At 52.6% G+C, this 25,157-nt stretch overlaps 2 protein-coding genes across 3 annotated transcripts in view; both read left to right on the plus strand.

The window, feature by feature from the left end:
- Positions 1-8: 8 nt before the first annotated feature.
- Positions 9-7,028, plus strand: FKBP8 (FKBP prolyl isomerase 8). Of its 2 annotated transcripts, XM_074167344.1 has the most exons (10): positions 9-101; positions 190-208; positions 1,131-1,445; positions 1,620-1,789; positions 1,979-2,067; positions 2,360-2,577; positions 2,652-2,824; positions 2,923-3,000; positions 5,362-5,499; positions 6,122-7,028. In XM_074167344.1, exons 1-10 carry the CDS (start codon positions 9-11, stop codon positions 6,206-6,208), a joined length of 1,380 nt encoding a protein of 459 aa, XP_074023445.1. In that variant the 3' UTR covers positions 6,209-7,028. The 2 variants fall into 2 exon arrangements, with proteins under 2 accessions (XP_074023445.1, XP_074023447.1); XM_074167346.1 differs by lacking the exons at positions 9-101; positions 190-208 and adding an exon at positions 555-857 and having other exon boundaries at positions 1,158-1,445.
- Positions 7,029-7,534: 506 nt separating this feature from the next.
- Positions 7,535-25,157, plus strand: part of ELL (elongation factor for RNA polymerase II) — a 55,508-nt gene continuing 37,885 nt past the window's right edge. Inside the window, exon 1 of the mRNA XM_074167341.1 lies at positions 7,535-7,690. Coding sequence (XP_074023442.1) covers positions 7,556-7,690 — 135 coding nt within the window. The 5' untranslated portion in view covers positions 7,535-7,555. The remainder of the gene's footprint in view (positions 7,691-25,157) is intronic.

Here is a 25,157-nt window from a genome sequence, read left to right on the forward strand (position 1 = left end):
GGGCCAGGATGATGGCGTTGACGTCCTCGGCGTTGACCATGCCCAACACCCGCCCGCAGAACACCTGCGAGGCCGTGGGCTCCATCGCGGCCTACGGGACCGTGGGGGGCGGCTCAGCCGGCGGGCGGGAGCCTCCCGCCCGCCCCGGACCGGTAACGGAGACACCCCCCCCCCCGTCCCCGGTAACAGGGACCCCTCCGCCCATCCGGTACCGGAGCTACCCCTCTCCCCACCGCCGTGCCCAGCCCCGGGGCGGCCCCACACCCACCCGCCGCCGGTAACGGGGTCCCTCTATCCCCCCGCCGGACCCGGTAGCGCCCCCCACGCTCCCGGTACCGGGCCCCCTCGGGAGGGACGCGGGCCTGGACACTCCCCCCCGGTAACCCCCGGGGGCTCCCGCCGGCAGCGCACGCGCACCTGGGGGAAGCCGGTCCCGCCGCTTCACATGACGGGAGCGGGAGCGGCACCGTGGGCGGCACCGGCAGCCGCACCTCGCTTCCGGGTGCGGGGGTCACGTCGTGCGCGACCTCGCGGCGTCATCGCGTCACGGCGCTGAGCCGGAAGGAGTGGAGGCTGGCGGAGGGATTTCCCCCTCCCCCAGGAATCACGGGGCCACCCCAGTGTCAGTACCGAGACCTCAGTGCCGGTACCGAGACCCTCCACCCCGCCCCGCGGGCACACGCGGGCCCCCACGCCACGAGCATCACCCCGCGGCGGCCCCTTTAAGGGGGCGCCGCGCCCCGTCCGCCCCTTTCTCTGACGAGCGTTCTCACCACCCAATGGCGTCATGGCGGTGGGCGGCGACGGACCAATAGGAGCGGCGGGGCGGGGCCAGCGGCGGCGGGTTCGCGGGCCAGGTGGGAGCGGCGGGGGGCGCGCGGCGGCCGTTGCTAGGGGGGAATCCCGGCGCGTGACGGTGACGTAGGGCCCCGGTGGGCTCTCGGGGGCGGCGGGAGGGGTGTCCCTCCTGTTACCGGTACCGAGGCAGCCTCTCCCCCTCTTTCCCCTCCCCGCGGGGCCCGTTCCCTCCCCGGGGCCGGCGAGCTCTCCCCGGCCCCAATCGCGCATCCCCCTCGGTGCTGTCCGGGATGGCGGCCGCGTTCCCCCCTCCCCGGGAAGCGCCGGCCGAGCCCCCGTTCTCTTTTCCCCCCTTGCAGGTCGCTCCGCCGCCATGGCCTCCAGCGGGGAGGAACCGAGGAGCGGCTCCCCGGGCCGGGCAGGCACCGGCACCGAGCCGGCACCGACGGCCGACGCCGCTCAGCTGGACACGGCGGAAGATTTCGAGGTGCTGGAGGAGGAAGAGGAGGAGGAGGAAGACCTGAGCGAGCTGCCGCCGCTGGAGGACGTGGGCAGGCCGCCGGCCCCGCCGCGGGAGGACGCCCAGCCCTCGGAGCGGGGCAGGGGGGACGCACCTGAGGACCCTGAGGAGTGGCTTGATGTTTTGGGTGAGAGCCCGGGCAGGAGGGCGCTGGGCTTGGGGGGGCCTCACGGGCTTCTCTGCGGTTGAACTGGTGCTCCCAGCGCCGTGAAGGCCGGCCGGGAGTCGGAGCGGGGTGGTGGGAGCGAGGTTTTTCCCTCCCAGCTGTGGGCTGACGCTCCTCCGGCTTCTCCGTGCCCAGGGAGTGGCTTGCTCAAGAAGAAGACGCTGGTGCCAGGCCGGGGCGTGGACACTCGTCCCCGTAAGGGCCAGGACGTGACCATCCGCCTGAAGGCCACGCTGGAGGATGGCAGCGTGGTGGAGGAGAACCCTGCCCTCACCTTCACGCTGGGGGACTGCGACGTCTTGCAGGTCAGAGCTGGGAGAAAGCTTTACCCGGCTTTATTGGGCAAATATATACCTTGTTTTAACTCTGCGAAGCAGAACATCACCTTGGGGGGCACAGGGAGAGTTTGGGGTCAGTGATGTCCCCGTTTGCAGGTCGGAAGCAGCCCCTCTGCCCTTTCTTATGCTCTCTTTCCACGGTGTTGTTCCCTGCAGGCTCTGGACCTGTGTGTGCAGCTCCTGGAAATGGGGGAGACGGCTTTGATCGTGTCAGATGCGAAGTACTGCTACGGGGCTCAGGGCAGGTGAGTGGGGAGGGCACAGGGATGGCCCCAAACAGGGCTGTGAAAGCTGTCCCTTTGCTCCTGGTGACAGCTCAGCCAGCGAGCCACAGCTTCAGGGGCAGAGAGACATGCTCGCTTGCCACATGCAGAGGACATGTCCTGTCTGGGGGGGACAATCTGCATCGTACCCTGTCCCGGGTAGCTTCTGTAGCTCTGATTTCTGGGCCATGGTGCTAAATTTACATGGCCTGGTGAGTGGTGGGACCAGCAGAGGTGGTAACGGTGCCATGGCTTTGTGCCCCTTTTTGCTCAGGAGCCCTGACATCCCACCCAATGCGGCCCTCACCCTGGAGGTGGAGCTGCTGGCGGCTCAGGATGCACCAGACCTGGAGCTGCTCAGTGGGAAGGAGAAGGTCGAGTTGGCCAACCGCAAGCGGGAGCGCGGCAACTTCTTCTACCAACAGGCAGATTACGTGCTGGCCATCAACTCCTACGACATCGCCCTCAAGGTCATCGGCTCTAGCTCAAAAGGTACCTGCTCCCACCTCAGGTGAGGGCCACCTGGGATCCCTTCCTGCTGTAACCCAGCTCTGGGGTCTTTGCAGTTGACTTCAGCCCGGATGAGGAGGCTGAGCTGCTGGACGTGAAGGTGAAATGTCTCAACAACCTGGCAGCCTCTCAGCTTAAATTGGACCATTATGAGGCGGCCCTCAAGTCCTGTAACCTCGTCTTGGAGCACCAGCCGGGGAACATCAAGGCTCTCTTCCGAAAGGGCAAGGTGAGGCCGGGTGCTGCTGTCCCTTCTCCATGGCGTGACAGAGGGCAGGACCGAGGGACAGCTCAGCCGTCCTGCTCAATCCCTGTCTCACCTTCCAGGTCCTGGCTCAGCAGGGCGAATATAGAGAGGCCATCCCCATCTTAAAGGCAGCGTTGAAGCTGGAGCCTTCAAACAAGGTAGGCCGCTGGTGGTGAGCCTGCTGAGCTGGAACTTCTTTCCTGTGAGGGTGGCAGAGCCCTGGCAGAGGCTGCCCAGAGAGGTGGTGGAGTCTCCGTCTCTGGAGACATTCAAAACCCGCCTGGACACGTTCCTGTGCAACCTGCTCTGGGTAGACCTGCTTTGGCAGGGGGTTGGACTAGATGATTTCCAGAGGTCCCTTCCAACCCCGTATCATTCTGTGATTCTGGGTGTCTGCAGGATGCTCTGCTCTTGCCCGTGTTCCTCCAAACCTCGGTGTTCCCTGTGGAAGGCTGACTTCTATGCCCCCGTAGCTGTTCCCAGCTTCCTCCATGGAGGGAGACTAGAAATAGCCCCCAGGAACTGGGCAGCCGTGGGGTGATGCACCCCATGGGGTAACATCTGAGCTTGGTTTGGCTGCTGGGTCTCTTATCTCTGTGTTGCGAGACTCTCTCTTTGCCCTTTGGTCTTTGCAGTGGCAGGATTCCCTGCCAACCCATCCCTGCTTCAGCGATCCTGCATGGATGATCGTGGCTCCTCTGGCTTCCCCAGGTGGCCCCAGCGGCTCGTGCCGTGGCTGCGGGAAGTGGAGCAGAGCCGAGTCCCCGCAGACTCGCTCAGCAGCCCGGAGCGTGATTCACTGGGGCGGTGAGGAGCAGCCCAGACCTCGGTCCAGCGCCCGGGCCAGGGCGAGCTCTGGGTCAGGAATTTCCTGTCGGTTAATGATCAGCTGCAGGACTGGAGCCTGGGGAGAAATCAAAAACCAGTGCCAGGAAATGGGCCCAGCAGGAAGGGAGCTGGGGGAGAGGCAGGGAGGCGCTGCCTCCGCAGGGTCGAGTCGGGGGGCTTGGTTCTACAGGTGGGCTTTAGTCCTTGGCCGGGTCTGTCGCTTTATGCGCCTGTTTTTCTGGGAATTTCACCAGACCATCATGATTTGTGTCATTTTCTGGTCGTGGGTAGGATGGAGCACTGTGGAAGCAGGTTCTCGGTGGTCCCACAGAGCAGGGAGGGACGAGCAGGATCTCAAACCCTTCGCTTCCCGGCAAGGTTAGGATGAGCAGCTGTAGTAAACGAGCAACACAAACGACACCGGCAGCACCGGGAGCAGATTCCCCTGTGCGTCTCCGGCACGTCACTGATGGCAGGGCGGCTGCTCGCCAGCCCATTCGGATGAAGCTTTTAATTGGAGAGGGGTGAAAAATCAAAATGCCCAGCAGTGACGTTACCAGTGAAACCACAAGTACAGCAAATTACTGGCCTCTCCGGCTGGCTGCCGGGACTCCCGGGGAAGTGGTGGTGCCACTCCAGACGGCAGCGTTAAACACGCGTCAGTGAGTCACGGGCTACGGCTACCGGTGGTGAAAACAGATGCAGGAAATGCTCGGCTCCACCTGCCTGGGATGAGGAAACCTGGTTCTCTGGGGCTGTCAGCACCTTTCAGGTGTTACAGACCAGTAGCCGCTGGGCTCCCTTCTCCTGACCCCTTGGAAATGTACGTTCTGGGAGCAGGAGGAGATGCCGATGTTTGTCCTACACCGACGTAGCAGCCCCGGTGAGCTCGAGGGTTGCCTGCTGCCGTTTGCGCCCTCCGAAGTCTTCCTCGTCGAGGCAGCGGTGCCGAGTGTGACACAGTCTAGTGAAGCCCTGGCTGGTGTTTCGGGGAGGCATCCCCAGCAGAGGGCACAGCACAGCCGTGGCACCAGATGGCTGCGCCACCGCAGCCACCCCGACCTCCTTCCTGCCACCGCGGGCTCGGGGAATGGCTGGCGGTGCCGTGCTCGGCTCTCCGGTGCTTCTTGCTGTTTTTTTGGGACGCTGTGAGCTCCGTGCGGGACGCAGAGCTTTCCAGCCATCGCCACCACTCGGTGCAGCTGGGCAGGCACCGACACGCTCCTGGGTCTTGCTGCAATTCCGCCTCACACCGGCTGAGTTTAAGCCCGTTTTCCCAGCCTACTTCCAGACAGAAAAGTGGGAGAGCTCAGGCACGTCTGTCCCCGAGGCAGGAACTTTTCCATCTCGATTAAAGGATAAAAATCCTTTTCTTGATGGCTGGCATCAGCCCTGGGCTCTGCTCCCACGGGGAACGGCTTGGGTGGCCAGAAGGGACGGAGGGGCACTCAGACCCACTTGCCACCCAGCCTGGGTGTCCCATGCCAGCCTGGTGCAGCCCCTCGGTGCAGGGGAGCGGGGCAGGATCAGCCCATCAGCCCCCCACCCATCTGCTTTTAAGCTGTTCCGTGAAACTCCTGCACAGCCCTGGGGTGATGGGACCTGGGGTGATGGTGGTGGTGGCACTGGGGTCCTGTCCCCTCCCCTGCCCCACGGGGCCGATAACTGCGGTGCCGCGCTCTCCTCCCCAGACCATCCACGCCGAGCTCTCCAAGCTGGTGAAGAAGCACGCGGACCAGAAGAACGTGGAGACAGAGATGTACAGAAAGATGCTCGGGAATCCCAGCACCGCCGGCGCCCCGGGGAAGTGCAAAGACAAGCTGCCCTGGGTAAGGGCCGGTGTGACCCCCCGGGGGGGCGGGTGGCAGAGCGGCTGGGGGTCACCGGGCTGGGCACAGGGGATGTGTTGCCGTCCCCCAAGTCCCTGGGTGTCAATGCGGTCCTGCTGCTAGGCTCGGGGGATGGTGATGTGACCCAGGGGGTTGGGCTGTGTCAGGGCAGCAAGGTGGCCGGGGGTTGGAGGTTGCCGCGGCAGCCTTGCCAGGAAAACACCGATAGCCCCGGCTGTGCTCCTGGCTCTGTCCGCCGGATCCCGGCGCTGCCAGCTGGAGGGTCCGGACTTTGCTCCCAGCTGCCACGCTCGGGAGCCCGCTGGCTGCCTGGGTGGAAAAGCGCTTGTCAGCTGGGCCACCGGCGGCACACGCTGTCCCCGCCGACGTGCCGGGCGCGCGCTGGGCACAGCCGACGCAGCACTTGCCTTTTTGGGCTGCGTTTTTATCTGGGATGCGCGTTGGGAGCTCGGTGCTACCCCGTGGCCCCGTGCCAGCGCAGGCAGGGCTGCACGTCCCTTGCTGCCGGCGGCGCTCCTGGCACGTCCCCCCCGCTGCCGGTGGGGCTCCTGTCACGTCCCCCCCTCTCATCCCGTCACCTCACTGGTCTCTCCTCCCGTAGTCCATCCCCTGGAAGTGGCTCTTCGGTGCGACAGCCATCGCTCTCGGCGGCGTGGCCTTGTCCGTGGTCATCGCGGCGAGGAACTAAGGATGGCGGCGGGGCGGCCCCCGTGGCACAAGGACCTACGCCGGGATGTGCCTCTCTCCTGCCAAGGGGCTTCCTCGGGGGCTCCGCTGACCCCTCCCCGCGGACTCGCAGTTGCAGAAATACAGATGCTTTCTCTGCCGGAGGTGCCGGATCCCCATCCCGACATCCCCCACCGTATCCCTCCTGCGGGGACGGAGCTGCAGGCAGAGCAGGGACCCCCCCCCGAGCACCCTCCTGGCACTTCAGGGGCTCAGCCCCCAGCCCTGAATGTGTCGGGGGGGCGGGGGGGAGGTCCTGCACACCGGTACGCCGTGACTGTCCCCAGCCTGGTGAACCCCATCGGGTTCTGGGGTCCTGCCGACATGGCGAGATGGGCCGCGGGGAGGAATCGGTGTAGGGATGAACGGGATGTGCCCAGGGGAATGTGTGGCGAGATTCCCTGTATCCTGGGCGGGGGGGGACGGGGACGGGACAACCACCGGTGTCACACACCCCCTCCCCTCCTCAGCACTTCCCCGGAGCGTGCAATGTCCAAAGGAAGCCAAAGAAACCCACGGCGGGAGGGGAAAATCCGGAGACGTACCCCCCCGCGGGGTGTCTCTTGTAGGTCCAAGCTTTTTTTTTTGGGGGGGGGTCGGGTGGGGGGGGAGAGGGGGTCCCCTCTTTGCTCTGCAGCTCTTTCCAGCCCCAGGGCCCGCTGCTGCCCCGGTCTCAGCTCTGCTCATGCTAGGGGGGGGGGGGAGGGTTTGTAGCACTGTGTCTCCCCCCACCCCCAGCCCCAAAACGACTGTGAAATTCCCAAATAAAGGACAATTCCATCACTCCTGGGCCTTTTCATTACCAGCATGGGGGGGGGCCTGGGCCTACAGGCTGCGGGTTGCCCCCCCCCGGCAGGGCCCTGCCGGGGGGGGGGCAACCCGCAACCTGTAGGCACTGCTCAGGAGGGGGAACCGGGCCGTACCCGGGGGGGCGATGCTCCGGTAACGGGGGATGCCCGCCCGCCGCCCCCGGGGGGGGTGGGTGTGGGTGTGTGTGTGTGTGTGTGTGTGTGTGTGTGTGTGTGTGTGTGTGTCCTCCATCGCACCGAACCACCCTCCCCGCCATGCCCCGCGGCGCTTAATTTACATATCCCCGCCTCCTCTCTTCCCCCATCGTCCAATCCGACGTTTGGGCCGGCGGGGACCTGGCCAATGGGAGAGCGGGTTGCCCACCTCCTCGCCCCAGCAACAGGCGCCCCGGGTGGGCGTGGCGGCGGTGGGGCGGCTCATGAATAATGCATAAGTAAGGGGGCGTGGCGGCGGCGGGAGGCCCCGGCGGCCCAGGCGCGGAGGGGGAGACGGTCCCAAGATGGCGGCGCTGCAGGCGGAGCGCGGGTACGGGCTGTCCTGCGGCCGCCTCGGCCGCGGCACCCGCGTCTCCGTCTTCCACGTCAAGCTCACGGAGAGCGCCCTACGCGCTTTCGAGAGCTACCAGGCCTGTAAGGTAAGGGGGGGGGTTGGCGGCGGCGACGGCGGCGGAGGTAAGGGGGCGGTGGGCACGGCCCCCGCGGAGGGCGGCCGCCACGAGGCCCTGGCTGGAGCCCGGCGGGCGGCACCGGCGGGGTTGGCACCGGCGTCGTTGTGTGCGTGTGGTGTGGGGGGAAGGTCCCCTCACGGGATGGGGCCCGGTCCTGCCGCTGCCGGGTGTGTGGGGGCGGGGGGGGGATGACCGGGGAAATGGAGGGGGGGATGTCGCTCGGTGTGAGGCCCTCCCCGGCGAGAGACTGAGGAGACCGAGGGGGCCTCCCAGCCCCCCCCCCCCCCCTTTTCCGTTTGTGACCGGGGGAACCCGGGGGGGACGATCTCGCTGTAGGGTACCTGGGGGATACCGGAGGGGTCTCGCTGTAACCCCCCCCGGTAACGCCCCGGTGTCCGTTTTCCCCCCCTTCCCCCCGCCCGCGTTGGTGTGTGAGGGGCCCCTGTGGGCCCCCCGGTAGGTGACCAGGGAGGGGTCATAATCCTCCGGTAAGTGCCCGAGGGGGACCGGGAGGTGTCGATGTACCCCCCCGGTAGCTGTTGGGGGGATCCCAGTGTGCCCCCCCGGTGGATGACCGGGGGACCCGGGGTCTCGGTGCCGGGGGGGGGGGTGTCCCTCCCGGTAGGTGGCTGGAAGCTGCCGTCAGTCCTCGGTAAGTGGCTGGGGGAGGCGGGGGGGAGGGTGCGGCCCCCCCCTTCCCCCCCGTGTGTGTGTGACGTGGGTTTCCATGGCCCGGGGGGGGCCGGTCTCACCCCGGGGACGTGTCCCGGGGGGGGGGGGGGGGGGGGGGGGCGGGCTGGGTCCGCCCCCGGTGCTGGCACCCTGGATTGGGAAGGGGGTGTCCCTTCCTCACTGCCACCCTCCCCGGGGTGTCCGGTTGTGGAGGTGAGGGGGGGGGCGGGTTCAGACTGGGGCTGTATTTTGAAATTTCCAGATTGTCTTTTCCGAGATGTTTCCTTGAAATGCATCCAGAGAGCTTATTAGTCACGTAAATAAAGAATAATGGCAGTTCCTCGGCATCCGTCGTTAGGATGGACCGGAGAGGGATTAAAAGCTGTCCTTTTTATTGTAATTTTTTTTTTATTTTTTATTTTCCGCCCCTGATCCTGCCGAGAGCGTGTGGGTCCCCTCACCTTGCCAGGGAGCTGGGGGAACTGGGAACCCAACCCGTTTGTCATTAGGAGCGTCCTGCCCGCCAGCTTCTGTAGGATAAACCATATGTTGTCACAACACTATTTTTAATTTAGGGTGTTGGTTACATCACATCACTGAATTGGGCAATCTCTGGATGAGGACGAAGGTAATTACTGTACCAGGGTTTATCAACTTATATTTTAATGAGTGTTTATCAGCATTATGAGAAGTCAGTAGCAATAAGTGCCTTGGATAGAATGAGTTACTAGTTTTTTCCCCCCCAAAAAAAAAAAGAAAAGAAAAACCAAAGAAACGCTTTCCTATATATTAGGAAAGGCTTTTCTTTTTGGGGGAGGGAGAGTAGGAAGACTACAGGCAGCTGTGTTAAATATTTTGGGAAGCTATTCTGAGTCCGTGTCACACATGAATAGTGGTGTTTATTTTCTAAATGAAGTCTGGTCTCTGGATTGTTTGGTGGCCACCGGCCACTAATGAACTTTGCTTCCTTCACCGCCACCCAAAAGAGAAATAGTCAAAGGCTACTGGTGATTAAATGGGCAGGAAGGGATAAGGGCAGAAGAGCTCGCTTGTTTGTACAGTGAATAACGCAACAATTAGTGGGCTATTAAACACATATGCTCATTCTGCATTTGTTCTATAAACAGTTTCTCCGGTGCGTTGAACGTCGCTGCTTCCTCTGAAACGCTCGGCCACGGCGAGGCCAAGAAGCGACTTTATAACACACCTTTGGAGCCTCTGTTTGTCCAGTCTGGGCTCTGATTTAATTTTGGTCGGCAGTAGGTAAATGGAAAAAATTCGCTCAGGCTCCTTCTGCTCGGTTTGGTTTTTAAATGTGGTATAAACCGAGGACAGGGTTGTGTAATGTGTATAATGGCCCGGAATCCAATACTGTTGTTTGTGTTACCTGAAGTCCGACGTGTGTGCAAGTTTGACCTGTTTTATGCGCCGGGGGGATCGCACGTCGGCGTGATTTCTGCGACAAGACTCTGTCTCTTTGCCAGAACGGGCAGGGTAATGTCTTCGGCCGCTTGCTTGAGTGTGTTCTTGGTCTAATAATAATGTATTGGGATTACATAATCCAAAAATGATCACCCGGCCGGGCGAGCTGCCATGTGCTTTTAGTGTCCCTTGTGCCAGAGCAGTTGCCTTCTTGGTGTGGAGCTGCACCATGTGTGGATCAGGGAGCAGGACTACGGAGAAACAGATTTTTTTTGTCGTCTTGACTCCCTCCCACTTGGGTCTCAGCTAAATTGTCCGTGTCCTGGTGAAGAAAATGGCCACGGGGCCAGATAAGTGATGCCCAGCTCCGTGTTTCAGCAGGTTGTTTCTGTACCGTGTACGGAGAACGTGGAGCTGCTCCTGGAGAGGTCCAGGTCATGGGGCTGTCGGCTCCCGTGGTCCTTACAAGGGTTTCTTTCTCCTGTAGCAAGGGGTTTCCTCTCACCTGAAAGAAATAGGAGTCTTAAAAATTAACACCGGCTTTGTCGGGGACACTTTTAAGATGTCGCCTGTGCGCTCCTTGTGAAACTCCCTGCCCCTGAAGCTGCTTCCACGCCGTTGTGAAACCCTGAGCGCCGACTGCAAGGTGTCCCGGGTCAATCTGTCGCTGGTGAAACGGAGCCGCTCGGGTGCGTTAGCCCAAAACAACTCTTGGTTCTCCAAGCAGCCTAATTCTGTAGTAGCTTGCCGCTTTCCGCCTTCCCCTTTGGGGGTGTGTACAGGCTCTGTTTATGCCCTCCCACCCCCCCCAAAAAAAAAGCAGGGCATGACTTTTCCCCATTTCTTCTGGTCTGCCTCCAGCTTTCTTGTGCCCATGTGGAGGTACAAGGGAGCTCCTCGTGCCCCTGCCTTGTTTTCCTCTTTCATCCTCTATCCTGGGCCATGTCCTCCACGCTTGGTGGGCATCATCCTCACCTAATACACCTAGATATGTCACCATCCTTTGCTTTTCACACCCATTTTTTAATAGCAACATCATGGGGGTTTCTGGGCAGGTGGAAATCTCAATGCACCATGTAAAATGCTTCATGGCAGACCCGAGTGTCACTCGGCAGGAGGGACATCTCCTTGCGCCACTGGTGTAGGTGCCGATGGCACGTAAAGAGTGTGAGGGCTCTTCCTGGAACCCTCACCTGGGAATTTCCCGACTTTCATGTATTTATTTAAAAACTCTCTTCATGGCTTGAGGAGCGGTGCTGGTGAGCCTGCGTGATGGATGGCCGCCTGATAACGAGCGACGTGGCTGCAGTTGCACACCTTTCTCTTATTGTTTGTAGCTTTTGTGTTGACCCAACCTTAGCTGATGGAGACCAGGCTCCACTGGGCTTGTGTGGAGTCATTGAATGGTTTGGGTGGGAAGGGACCTTAAAGACCATCCAGTGCCAGCCCCTGCCATGGGCAGGGACACCTCCCACCAGACCAGCTTGCTCCAAGCCCCATCCAGCCTTGCCTTGAACCCCTCCAGGAGTGCACGGGAGCCTCCTGGTTTTAGGAGGATGCAAAGAGGGTGGTCAGAGCATCCCTGCTTGGGTCGGTGCCTGATGCCGCAGCCAAGCGGTGCCTCCTGCTCCCCTCGGACCCCTCTGGCCCTGTTACACGGAGTATTTTTGAACTGAAGCCACCGGTTGATCCACTGGTGAACTTTGGCAGGTGCACAAATATTTATTGGGGGCTAAGCTGAGATAACCAAAGCACGTTGCCCCCGGGCTCTGTTGGCCGCGGAACCCTGCTCTGACAGACGGGGCTTCCCAAGTCGTCTTCCCCGGGACGCAAGTTATTTCCCAAAGGTTGGGGTTAAACCGACCCCTTGTTGAAAGAACTTTTCCAGACTCTGCTTTTTAGAGCAGGTTGTTAGAGATGCCTTCATCTTGCTGTGTTTAAAGCACGAAATACAAAATGAAGGCTCCTGTTGTCATTACAGGGTCTTTAGGGTAATGCGTATTCATGCTGACTCGGGAATTGAAAGCTGTTTGCAGGTGTCAGGAGGAGAAGAACAATCCGGCTTTCGAATCAAAACTCATTGAATTATCTTAAAGCTTTTTGCATCATTCCTCCTTTCCTGTAACCTGTTTTTTCCTGCCCTGTTAATTCACTGATGCTGGAGCCCGTCAAAATTGAAGCTCTTACGACATCGGGAACATGAGTCGGTGACATGACTAAATGAATCAGAGGAGCCTGGCTGGAGAGGAAGCTCATCGTACACGTACATCTCCTCCTCGCAATCAGCAGAAATGGGACAGGATACGCAGAACACGCCGGACTGCTCAGCTCCTGCTAAATGTTCTTCACGTTGACCCCAGCGTGGCACCTCCCAGTCGAAGGAAGGGGACAAAGAGACGTTTAACGTCGTGCGCGAGGAATGGGGTTTTTTGGCCCGTGGCAGTTTCCTTTCAATTATTTAGGGTAGCTTTTTCTCTCAACCGTATACCATTTGGATCTGCTCAAATTATAGATTCATCTCTATAGTTTTCAAATTGCATGGGAAAGAATTGTCTGTAATTTACATCTAAAGTGACGTACAGTTGCTATGGGATTCGGTGGCAAATTATAAACCCATTATGCCTTTTTTTTTTTTTTTTTTATACTGGTGGTAGCACACTACAGAAGTAGGTCTAATTGGTGACACACCAAGGAAAAATAAGAAGTTTGTGACAGAATCCTTGTGACCCACGGTGTGCTCTTTTTTTTTTTTTTAAACCAAAAACGTGATCTGCTTTTTATCAGCAAATCATACGACACCATTAATCGGAGAAGCTGAATTGGGGCATTAATAACTTTTTGCTCTCTAGCAATACTGGGAGAAGCAAGCATGGAGATTAACCCCTTAGGTTTTTATGAAGGCTGGGTTATTATTTTTTTTTAAGGTAGGCAAGTGGGGTGTTTTGGTGCTCATATCAATGGCTCCTGGCCATTGTATTCGTTACCCAGCAAGACTAAACCCTTGCTCCTTTGCAGCATGTTCTACAGTTGGTTTCTTATTCCACTTAAACAGCAGCAAAGGGGGAAAGGAAAGTGTTATAATCTTATTTTTTACTTCTGTTTGAAGCGTATGTGATCGAACGCTATATGCAGAGGGGTCTCTCCAGAGACACAGGGACCTCTCGCCTGGGCTGCAGCAGGTCCTGCCTCCAGTGGCTTCTGCATTTGCCCTGAGCCAGCCAAGAGCGTGGAGTTTTCGGGTCATCCTCCGACATCAGGGTTTATTGTTTTTTTTTGTTTTTTTTTTCCGAACTTGTCTGAAGTGCTCTGTCCTGTTTAGTTAGTTTTTGTCATCGTGCTGCTTGGCAGAGGGATGGTGACTGTTGAAATAGTTCACTTGCATAGCATCGACTCTGTTGGGATAGCAGGAGAGCCTTTATTACTGCCGAGGGAGGGGAAGTTTTGTTTGAAAAAGCATTTAAGGGCTCGTTAGTAAATGGACGCGTTATCTCCTAAACAATTTGCACATTTCAGACGCTTTAAACTGGGTTCTGCCTGTAACTTGTAAGCGTAAACTTGTGAAGCGTCTCCAAATCCCTGGTGTTTGTGCATGTTGAAAAATGGGAAGGGACAGACTGCATGCGTCACTCTCGTACTAATTTGTGCCAGCTAATCCATGGGAGAAGAATACATTTTGGCTGACTTAGTGGTTTTGCTGCTAATGCACGAGAGAATGCATTTGAATGGATGGAGTGGCCGCACGAGTTTAGGTGGAGTTTGAAGAGATACCGTATGTCTGGGATCCCGTACCCGATACCCTAATTTGTGAATGTGGCCCTGTAATATGCTGGTTTTATTTGGGTTTTGGGGAACGAGAGGAGAAGTTGAGGGGGGGAAAAAGTGGTCATCAGCTCGGCGGAAGGTTGAGATCAAGTTACCTCTGAATAATTAAGGTTAATGCTGTTTCTGGAGGAACCATTATCTGGAGTGAACTTAATGCTAATGAAAAAAAAAAGAAAAAAGCCTGATAACCTGAACTATGCTAATATTTTATACAGGGTGGATACAGAAGAGACATCACCAAAACTAGGCTTCTGCGTTCAACGTGCCTTAGCTTGACCTAGATGCATTATCCAGGAAAAGGAGCTTGGATTTGTTGATAAGAGGAGTTTTCTATAGTAGCTCATGTGTTGCTTAGAAACATCCCATGTACATAAGGCAACTTTTGCACACCATGGTAACCTAGTATTGCCTTTTCACTGGTGGGTTCCCCCCCCCCCCCCCCCAAAGGATTTATATAAAAAAGAGCAGGATAAACCCCTCAGCAGTGGGTTTGCAGAGCTGTGGTGTGTGTCACTGCTGCACCGGGAAAGCAGGCTTCCAAAATCCAGTCCTTTTTGCATTGCTCCAGCGAAAAGGCAGGCTAGAAAAAACACTGTTCCGTGCGCTTGGTCTCTCCTTTCTTTACATTGGACTAGTGCCTTTTTTAATTTAAAGAAACCAGCATTTGTTTAACTCAAAAAAGAGGTCACCGCTTGTGAGCATGACTTGACTTAGCTGCCCACCTCCACCCACCTTGAGTCTTCCCTGATCTGGTGCAGCCTGGCTGCTGTTAACCCTCTGTGCGGCAGAGCTTTTCTTGGCTTTTGGTACACAAGAACACTTTAGCCCAAGGCATTCATGGAAAACCGAGATGTTTTACTTTTCTTCAGCGTCTCTTCAGCCCAGCCGCCGCCACTGGTTAAGCTTTCATCTTAGAGGCAGAACCTGTGACCATCCGGGGAGGCTCTGGGCACGGTCCTGGGGGATGCTGCTCTGCAGGAAAGCCGGTCAGCGCGGGGAGAAGGATGGAGCCAGTGTCTCGAAGGACAATCTGTGTGTCACACCACAAACAAAGGCTTGTTGAGCTGTTGGCTCTGGTCCCCCTTTCCAGACCACGCAGACTTTCGTGATAGACACAGACTTTCTGCTTTAGGTTCGTGACCGCGTCGTGATGGGGTTTAGCAAGCGCCGTGAAACTTCCGCAGAACAGCCAGTCACCTAAACCTTTGTAGTATTTAGATTTCATCAGTACAAACATCCTCTCGACTACTTGGCTCAAATATTTTGAGATCCACGTAGCTGAGCTGATAGGCCAGGCTTTGATAAGAGCAGCCACCTGACACCCAGGGCAGTTTTGTTCCTATGGGATCGGTGCTGCGGGGGTAGTTTGAGCTGATTGTCATTCTTTAGCATGAGCAGACGTGTTGCTTAAAAGCCGAGCAAAAAGCCCGGCAGGACGGTAGAAATGCTAGCTCAATCTGTATCACTGCACCCAAAGGATCCCTATTTTCTAAAACCGAGGTGGAAGACACTAATTTAATCTTTCTTCTATATTCTTACCCACTGAGGGCTGGTTCTGTGATGGGCTGCAATCAATACCTTATGTGCCAGTTGTGGTTATTTGAATCATATTTCCACATTTCAGTGTCTAGACTTTATGTTTGTGTGAGTTTTGTTGTACCTTTCCAGCTCCGGCGCTGATTTCAGTTGTTTTTGGCTCCCAGTTTCTATGAGAAAATCAAATGGGCTGTGTTTCTGTCTCTCCCAGTCCCCAAAAAGAAGGCAACAAGGGATTTGGCAGAACTTAGGTTTTTTTAAGCTCCTTTGCCACCATTTTTCTCTTTTCTGAGAAGAGTCTGTGTGTGGATGAGCCGGGTTCTGCCATTTGGTGAGTAGCAGAAGAAAGCAAAGACAAACCACTGATGGCTGGAGATAAATCTCTCCCTGGTTCTCGCACTGAGAAAAATGTGCTGTGAAAAAAGATAGTGTATGACTTACAGGCAATCAAGGCTAGAAAAAGGGAATATGCACAGATTTTTAGAAATACTTCATGGATTATCACAGTTTTAAGAGCAGTGTGTGTTGAAACAGCCTTTTCATTGACTGCATTTACTATGCTTCATTTTTAGCCAGCAGCTTTCTTGGACTTGCAGATATTCAGGACTGTGGATGTGTCTGTATTTACACTCGGTGAACAGGAGGGTTGGTCCGAGAGTTTCTCTGTGATGCTCAGAGCCATTGATAATGACAGGGACCAGGAGGTAGGACGGGCTTCGCTGACATTAACAGTAATTCCCATGGAAGTACTGAATTGTGCAGAAAATAGTGCGTGAACCTGAGCCGAGACTCACTTGATTCTGAAAACAAAGCTCCTGGTATAAAGTGTATTATGAATAAATTGGTGAAAGGAAATAATGTTCCCAACTCATAATTAACTTGTAAAGCTTGCTGTCCTGAAATCTAAAAAGACTCAAGTACATCTGAATAGCAAGAAAAATTGGTCATATGGTATGCAAAGAATAAAGGTTGTGGTTACAACTTCTCCACGCATCTCTGCTTGCGTGTCGGCTCCTCGGCTCCTGTTTCTCCCATGGTGTTCGAGGTGATCCAGCTCCTTGCCAAAGCCAGGGCTTCACCCTCTTCCAGGGAGCCCAGCTCCGTGCAAAACCTCGGTGTAAATTCTTCCATTCTTTTCCGATCCAGGATTCTGGTGGATGCTTTTCAGAGCCCGGCATGGGCGGAGTAGCAAGGAAGCAAGATTTTTTTCCACCCTGCCTGAGTTTGGGCAAGCGGAAATTGTGCCGTGGAAGCCATATAAGGCGAGTCAGTTCTCTGGCTGGGCTCACCTTTCCACCAACGGGCTGGAGAAGGGAGCAGCCCTCGCTCACAGGGAGAACGTAAGGTCTGCTGGGCCCTTTGAAGTCGTTCCCTGCGCGGCTTACACTTGCCGGAGGTGTGGTGTGGCAAGGCCTGATTAGGTCCCAGCGCCTCATTAACTCCCTGACTTGTGGGGTTTTAACACGCCGTCCCAAAAAAAAAAAAACGAAGGCGTAAACTCATGATTCAGAATGAAACTGCTATAAAATGACTTGGAGCCAGGAAGAAGTCAAGGCAGGGCAGAGGGGAGCGGGTCTCTGTCACAGAGTTTCTTCACTTCCTTCAGCTGCATCTGCTGCTGACAACAGACTGGGCTGAGCAGGACTTTGCTCTGAAATGACAGTTCCTATGTCATTAAAATAGATTTTTTTTTTTTTTTTTTTTTTGAAAATCCTGATGGCACCTGTTCACGCTTCAGCCATCAGAGCCGGTGAAGCCGGAATCGTGACCTCTGCTGCTGCTTCTCGCAGAATTAAGAACAACTTCTGCTCCCATAAATAGTCTCTTAAGAAGTGCGTAGGAGCTCTGCTGACCGGTTTCTTTTGAAAAGTGCTTTCGGTGACACCGGTGACAGTGACCTTGCTCCCTGGTTCCCCTCTGCATGCTTAGCCAAGGGAGCTGTGTGTTGATGGGAGCGTGGTGGTCCTGTCCACCAGCTCTGCTTCCTTCTCTCCCAATAGATACTCAATAATAAAAAGAACCTTTAGTTATTTATGTGCTCTTCATGGTCAGGATTATTAATTAGGGAAGTTGCTGGCACTTTTGCTTTTCCTCTTGTAAGATCTGAAATGCTCCCGCGTTCTGTGCACGTCAGAGATGGTCTGACCCATGGAGTGGATGGCTCCCAATCCTTGTCTTTATTCCAGAAATAAAAGTGTGGTTTTCTAAAGGAAAGCAATGCAGCTGAGCAAATGTATTGTAATAAACCAGTTCTCCCAGCCTGGAGTCTGGGAGCTGATGGAGAGTCCTGAAACACACAGCTTTGCGAAGGAAGCGGCTTTTTGTTTAATCTTTAGAAATGTGGAAATGGGAAGGGGGGGAAGTGGTAATGCATAAAGGATAAAGTAAACCATACTTAACCTTTATCTTAGATCTGTTTGAAATATGCGCTTTGGTTGACGTGGAACATAGTGGTGATTAAAACTAATTGCTCACATTTTTCTAGATCGTTTGGGAATCGTTGAAGGACTTTGCTCTTCATGCATCGAAATGGTGCAGTAGTGGTCACTGCATTGAAATCTAGGACACTTTCTTTTGGGGTTTCTTAACGCGAAGGGAAAGAGTAGATGTATTACCTAGAAGGTTTGATATTACGGTGTCAGGAGCGCTTCCACGACCTTCCTACTGAAGCTCCGCAGTCGTTGGCACCAGGGATGTATCTGATGGAGGTGATGCTGCTGCTGCATCTCCCTGCAAGTTTCAGCTTTCTTGTACAGTTAAGGCCATTTAACTCAATATAAAGGCCTTCTACTTGTCATTAAGGCTAAATTTACGGACGCTGACAGCAGGAAGAAACACGCTTTTATTCTAACCTCAGATGGGCTCAGTTAAGAAAGCAAAACGTTTCAGCTAACTACAACTTGGGCGGATTGTTATATTTAGAGCAAAAATTCTGGTCAGACAATTAAGTGCCGGCTCAGTGGCTGAACCGCTGCTTTTGCATCTACGAATTAGATGAACGGCCTCGACTCACTCCGTCAGGCAAGAGAGATTCTCTGTCTTCGTGTACGAAATCTCCCGGGGCTTTTTGGGCTTGGGCCCGGGGAGTCTTTTTGCAGCCCTGTGGTCGATTCTCTATTTAGTCAGCAGAGGTGGTATGTTTTTACTGTTCTTATCTGAAAATTTTTCATGTTCATTTTTGGAATTTGCTGTAACCTGAACTTTCACAGGTGTCCTTGAGGGGAGCAAAGAAACATCTGACTGCCTTTTTTTTTTTTTTTTTTTTTTGGAGGTAGATTTTTTGCCAGTTTAGAAGAGTGTGTTCTTTCTTTTTACTGTTTGTCGCTTTATTTTTGGAGCAGGTTTGTTACCAACCAGCCTGGCAGTGCAAATAAAGAACGTAGCTGAAACAGTGCGGGTTCTGTGCTTCTCGCTGGAGGAAAGGGAGTACCTCATTTAACTTGGTGGTGGCTTCTTCAGGCAGCTGCCTTCGCTTTTCTCTCGGGGAAGTTGAGCTCCCCTGGAAGATGGTGTGTGCGAGGAAGCTGTTGGTGATGCTGTGTTAGCGGAGGGTACGTAACACAACCAGGTTATAACACGGTAGAAAAATCTAGGGGTGCTTGCTCAGTGCTTTCCGCTGGATGTTTTGTGGGCAACTTCCCTCAGTGACAGAAAAAACCCTGGTATTTTTGATTGCTTTATCACTGACTCCTCCATAAAGATGGTGAGATGGTAGGAAATTTTGGTGACATCCCCATTGAATGCTGTGTTTCCGGTGGGTTGTGTCCCGCTTGGCGTTTGGAGCACCTCCGTTTGCCCAAAAGCAGCATCTGAGCATCTTGCTTTAGCTTTTGTGGTTGATCTGGCTCGTGGGGTGTCGGTGGTCGGGTTTCTCTGGGATTCTTTTAGGATCCTGGCTCCGACTTTGGTTTATCATAGCCTTTTTCCAGCAGGGCTGGTTCTGGCTCCATGAGGAACCGTCTGAAGATCGTCTTAAGTAGAACTTTGGCAGAGTAATTAATTACGCTTCCCTTTAAGTGTCAATAGGATATAGTTGGGCACAAGGAGCAAACTGGTCCAGGCTTGTTTTCCTGGGCTCAGCAGTGTGGGTATTAGGTGAGATTTGTTCTGGGATGGCTGAACAAGTTCGTCAATCTGATCTCCAAATTGCCCTTTCTATAGTTTTCTCTTGCAAGAAAAGGAGCAGAGCTGTGTGGAAGATAAGCATCGGACTGATGTTTCAGCAGCTCGTTGTGTGAGCACACAGGCGAGTGAATCAGCCCTGGTGTCTTAATATCTCTTAAAATAAATTAGACTTCCGTAAGCAAATTCGGTGGGTTAGAACTGCTGGATTTTCATTAAAAGATGGCAGCGGAGAAAACACTCTTTTAAAATTCAGCCTGAGGGTTGTGTTGTTCATTAACTGATAGTCACTCCTGTTTACCTTGTGTGATAAGTGCGACGTTAAGAATGGCCAAGAGCGGCGATGCCGTCACAGCTGCCCTTCAGAGAGAATTGCTGGCTTTTTTTTATGGCTTGGTTTACTGACAGGTGGCTTTTTTTTAAAACTAAAATAAATGCAAACAGCCAGAACGTACCTCTCCTAATCATGGAAACAGACTTTTTGGTTTGTTTGGTTTCCCCCACCACCACCACCCCGTTCTTAGCAGCTTGCTAACACTGTTCTCGGTACAAAGGTCATTTAAAAATCTGACATGTCAGGCCAGCAACATACTGCTTCTTAATGAGGCTTAAAACCAGCGTGGAGCTGCCTGGGGGAAATATATTCGACTCTTGTGCAGCAGAAGAGAGGGACACATGAGAACATTTCACTGGGATGGGATCTCTCGACTTTTCTTCCCCCCCCTCATATCTCTAGGTAGCCCCCAGTACCCGAGGACTTACGTTAATGGGGTTTTAATTTTTCTCTTGTTATGCAAATGGACACAGGTGTTTGACAGCACATTCGCGTTCTCAGAAGCGACTAAAAATACCTTCCAAAATACGCACACGCTGTTTTAAAATTATTTCTTCTCGTGTTTCAGAACTTGAGGTTATCTCTTCCCAGCCTGGGCTTCTCATTGCCCCGTGCCCACCGTCCAGTGAGACAAGGAGGCCCCGCAATGCCTCCACCTTCATCACCATCCTGCTTAATGCCCCCCCCCATCCTTGTCCCTCCTCCCCGGGATGTCACTTGACGTTGAACTAAACCTCTTGAATCTTAAGTTCCTCGTTCCCTGTGACTCTTCCTCCATCGTTTGAATGTCTGAGGGCTCTCGCTCGGATCCTGTTCCCCGGCACTTCCAGCTCCAGTACTGGAATTTCAGCACCTTCAGCCTCGCCTCAGTCTTTTTGGCTCTTTGACTCTTCTCCAGTTAAAACTAGGTCAGAAACCACTCTCGGCTGCTGATATTTCACTATTCCTGTTTTATAAGTTGTAACCCGGCGTTGCTCTGTGTTTCATCGCTGGCTTTAATTTTAACATATGAAATGTCTCATCTCGCTCTGCACGAGCAGCCTGACAGAGGAGAGCTGGCAAAACTGCTCAAAGTAGCATCTTGGCTAGAAAAAGCAACGTTACCTTGATTGGATCTGAAAAGGTAAATTATCTGTTTGTTACATATAATGCCCGAGTTGCCAAACTTGACAGATTTTTTTCCGCAAGCTCTCTCTCGCTGTAGGTTTGCTGGCAGTTTGTGTACAGCCGGTTTTCTGGCTGTAATTAACCAGCTTCTCTTTCTGTCTGAGTGGCTTTCTAACCTGATGGGTGAAAGAAAAATCGCTTAAAATAAATAAATAAATGGAGTAATTGGAAACCCACAGATTGGTGAGGAGCACAGTAAAGCGGGTGTGTTGGAAGTCACTTAAAATATTTATTTTTAACTGAGAGTTCTAGCTGACTGTACCCATTCAGCGTTTTTACAAGACTATTATTGGCCTGGTGCTCAAAGCCTGAGCCAGAGTGCCTCAGTATTCGGTGAAATCCACCTGGTGTAATTTAAGAGTATCCTTACTCCTTTCTTTTAGGCAGACTTTGGGCCAGCCAGCGCTATTGGAATTCTTAGGCATTCTCGTGTTAAGTGGTATTTAAATGAGCTCTTACTTTGCAGAATAGCTTAAAGGTTGTGGTTTTTAAATTCTGCCTGAGCTGTCGTCTCTTAAAAAGTTTTCCAGAATGGTGAGTTGTTTTGTTAAGCTGTTCTTAATACACTCAGGTTTTCTTATTTTAAGTATCTCCTGCTGCTCTGTGATCCTCTTGTGGGACCTGGGGATCGCTGGGTTGGGAGCCCTTGGTGTGGAGGTACCAGTGCATCCCAGTTCTCACTCACAGATTGGAATGGTCTCCGGTAAACGCTGCGGGAAGTGGTGGTGTCTCCATATACAACCTGGGAAATATTCGCTTGGGCTTCCCAGATGGAGAAGTTTCGACCCAGAGGTGAAATGCTTTATATAAGGTGACACAGGGAAAGCTTCTGATGGAGGCAAACGGAACAAGACTCGACTCTGAGTCTGGTTCTAAAGTCACTTTGCATCCCAGCCACAGCATGGCCTTCTGATGGAAGAGTGTTGTAATCAGTTACGGAAACTTTCTTTATTTATGATGGGGACGATGGGGGAGTTGTTTTAAGATGTGCTATCGTGACACACTTTCCTGTATTATTTTGGGAAACGTTTTCTTCTGGTAGTTGAGGATTTCGTACAGCGCAAAAGCTAAAACCAAAATATTTGTGGTACCAGCCTGTCATGGAAAAGCTTCCTTTTAACTATTTAACTTCTCTCAGCTCTAAGCATGAGAAGTTTTAGGTCTGGCCAGCACAGTGGGAATGGGTTGTGCTTTATAGTCATTAAAGGTAAAGACCAGCCCGTTATAAAACTGTCCATAAACGGTCAGAAAAAACACATTAGCTTGTGTCGTAGGCTAAGAATGATGATTTCTATGACTGTCTTGGAAGATGCTTGGCTGGAAAACCTTTGTATTATATTTATGTAGCAATGGGAGAGCTAAAGGTGAGTTGCTTCAGTTACCTCTGCAGTGCTAGGAGCCCTCTCCCACTTCAGTTGCTGACCCCCCACAGCGGTTCAGGAGAGGAGTTTGGCAGAATAACGTGTGAAGTTTGAAATAAGAGGAGCTCTTAAACAGAACGTAGCTGGCCAGAAGAGGAGGTGAGTATTTGTGGTGGATGTTGTGCTCTGAGCACCAGAAATAGGGAAGTCTCATCCCACGGAACTGGTCCCTCATCATCCCGCTCTTCATGATGTAGGTGTCTGGGTGCATCCGTGGAGTGGCCGGTGTCTATCAGCAAACTTCTGCTTCCCTTTCCCCAGTGAGGGGAAACAAATCTCCGTCTTTCCTATATGTCATAGCTAATTCTAAACCTTTTCAGTGAAGCTTCTTGAAATCATCATTTTTCCAGTTGTATCCACATTTCAAGTTTGAGCCCGTTGAGGGTGGGAAGGGTCAGGAGTAGAGATGCTGGGTCGTTGCCGGGATCCTTTTTTTTGGGTAATCGGACCAAAACCGCCTCCCATCTTCACATTTCCCAGACCTGATTTCATTGTCAAAACAGACCAAGAGCAGTATTACTTGTATTGCTTCAGAAAGGCTAATCGGTGAAAAGTGCCGTTTCCAAGATGGATGATAACAAGCCAAGTGATTTCCATGGGTGAAATTGTTTTCCTCAGCATTTTCGTAATCATTATTATTTTTTTTTTTTTTTGTTTCGTTTGAGAGGTGGCCACATCTCCAGCATCTAGTAAACAGTTAGCAAACCTCCCTCCTCTTCCAGAGGAAGCACAGGAGCCTTCATTCAAGGCCTCTTGTACTAGAGGAATGGCTTTTAAAATATTAATCTGCGAAAATCTAAAACCCCTTAATGATTCTTGGCTCATAAAACTGTTTAAGTAAAGCCTTTAGGGAAAAGCGGAACTGCTGTTCACCTTTAGCAGAGTTGGGAATTTTGGATGATTCAGTTTCCTTATGCCAGTCGTTGGTTTTGTTTTGGTTTGGTTTTTTTCTTTTCTTTCTCAGCCCTTTCCCAATTTAACAAGATCATCTGATAACGACAATAAAGTTCTGCTGCAAAAACGAGCGGGGTTGCATGCAAGAGCCGAGCACCCAGGGAATTTTGAGCATGGATGTCTTAATGGGATTCTCGCCAGCCTAAGGTCTCTCTAAATTGTCTTTAATTCAGACGTGTACAGATGCTGAAGCCACGCTGTAGAACTTTTCTTAAGAGAATATTTCATAATAATTATACTTTTTAGTATTTCCAACGTATGGAGGCAGAGCAGGAAATTTCTTTGTGGAATAGTGTTTCTGTTTGAAAACTGTTTCAAAGCGAATCCACATGTTCCAAAAACAAATCCGAGAGGGTTTGCTTTCCTCTGCCTGCACTTTAGAAATGCCAATATTTACCTTCCTTTTTTTCTATCCTATCTTTAACTTACAGTATCTTGCTGACAGATTGAACCGTGCTAAAAGATCCGCGGTGGGTGCTGCTCTGTAAGAAAGGGATAGATTCCGCCCATATGAGCAGACTTAAATTCTGACTTAATTTTTCAATTTAAATCATTCTTTTTTTCCCCTCTTGTATAAGTAAGTGACTATAGGGTTGCTATTTAAAAAAAAAAAAAAAAAAGAGGTGGGCTTGGGGATGTGTTAATTTAACATAAAATTACTTTTCTCTGAATGCCGTTCAGTTGCTTATGAGTAACAAAACAATGGAACTTATTTCTAGGTTTGTGCTTAAATCTGTGCGCTGAATTTGCCAGCGCAGCATTGTCTTTGTACAAGTGCTTTGGGAAATGTTGTTTCAACTTGTTTTATGCTTTCCTGGTTTTACCTCCTCTTGCTTTTAGTCTGAGTTACAGGAGGAAAAAAATCCCTTTGGGAAAAACAGTAATTAAAATAGCCGTTTGTGCAGAATTCTGTTGATTTCCAGTGTGCTTGTGGAAAAGGGAAAGGTGCTGGAACCTCTGTCTTGGGGACAAGAGGAGGAGGAAAAGGTGAGGGCCTTCAAATGAATGGATGGTTTTGATTCAAAAATGCAACACTGACTAATAAAATTAAAATAGCTTTGAGGACTACTTGGCCTCAGTTTCAGAGGGTCTGGAACACCCTTTTGTAATGAGTAACGGAGGCAGAAAACCCAGCAACAAAAAAAGAAACTTCCTTTTCAGAGAGATGCAGTAATTTTATCAAAACTAGTTGGTTTTTTTTTTTTTTTTACTTGGAGTGAAGGAGACCTCCTGAGTCATTGCAGTAAAAAATGGGCGTGATATCCTGTGTTTTGATAATTCTTTATTTATAGACATACTTTAAATTGATTACCAACTGCATGTTCAAAGTGTTCAAAGAACACTTGTAGTAGACGCTGAAGGCAGCGCGGGGATGGAAATGTTCTTCCCCCCCCCAAGCCTTTCCTTCACAAGCCTTTGGAGATGGTGGGAGTTGGCCATCAGTCTTCTGACAGTAAAACCTGACAAAATAACCCCACCTTCTTAATAGCGAAATTGGTGGGAGTTTGTAGTGATTAAACTACAGATAATCATCCTTTAAGCTCTTACAGCAGCCTCGTGTCAGGCGCAGAGTTAAGACTTTATGATTATTGCTTCTCTTGCTAGACTTAATGAGTAGGTCTCCCTTAACTCCCTGGATAAGCAAAGATAAAAAAACACAAAATAAAAAAAGGAGTGCTATCCCCTTGGGAAATGCACCCGGAATCTCCGAACATGGATTCCCAAATGAGGCTGAAGATCCGAAGCTGTGTCTGCGTTAATTGGGAGCCGGGGGGCCCTTGATGCCACAAAACCACCTTTGATCTTTTCCTGTTTCTTACAAAATATGTTCCCTTCGACCTCAGACTACGAATCGCCTCCCGTTTTGGCGTGGATTTGCTTCCGAGGGGTGAAGCTGAGCCTCATGGAAGCAGCAGTGATAGGATCTAGTGACCCACTGGCCATTCGAGAAGAAAGTGGTGGTCGGAACAGAAGTGGTGCGGCT

Source organism: Numenius arquata, unplaced genomic scaffold (assembly GCF_964106895.1).
Source record: "Numenius arquata unplaced genomic scaffold, bNumArq3.hap1.1 HAP1_SCAFFOLD_665, whole genome shotgun sequence".
NCBI lineage: Eukaryota > Metazoa > Chordata > Aves > Charadriiformes > Scolopacidae > Numenius > Numenius arquata.

Bases quoted from the DNA above. Each gene is read 5' to 3' on its own strand.
- FKBP8 (XM_074167344.1), top strand. From the start codon at position 9: ATGATGGCGTTGACGTCCTCGGCGTTGACCATGCCCAACACCCGCCCG. The intron at 2,578-2,651 runs GTACCTGCTCCC...GGGTCTTTGCAG, and splicing joins CATCGGCTCTAGCTCAAAAG to TTGACTTCAGCCCGGATGAG. The intron at 2,825-2,922 runs GTGAGGCCGGGT...CTCACCTTCCAG, and splicing joins CTCTCTTCCGAAAGGGCAAG to GTCCTGGCTCAGCAGGGCGA.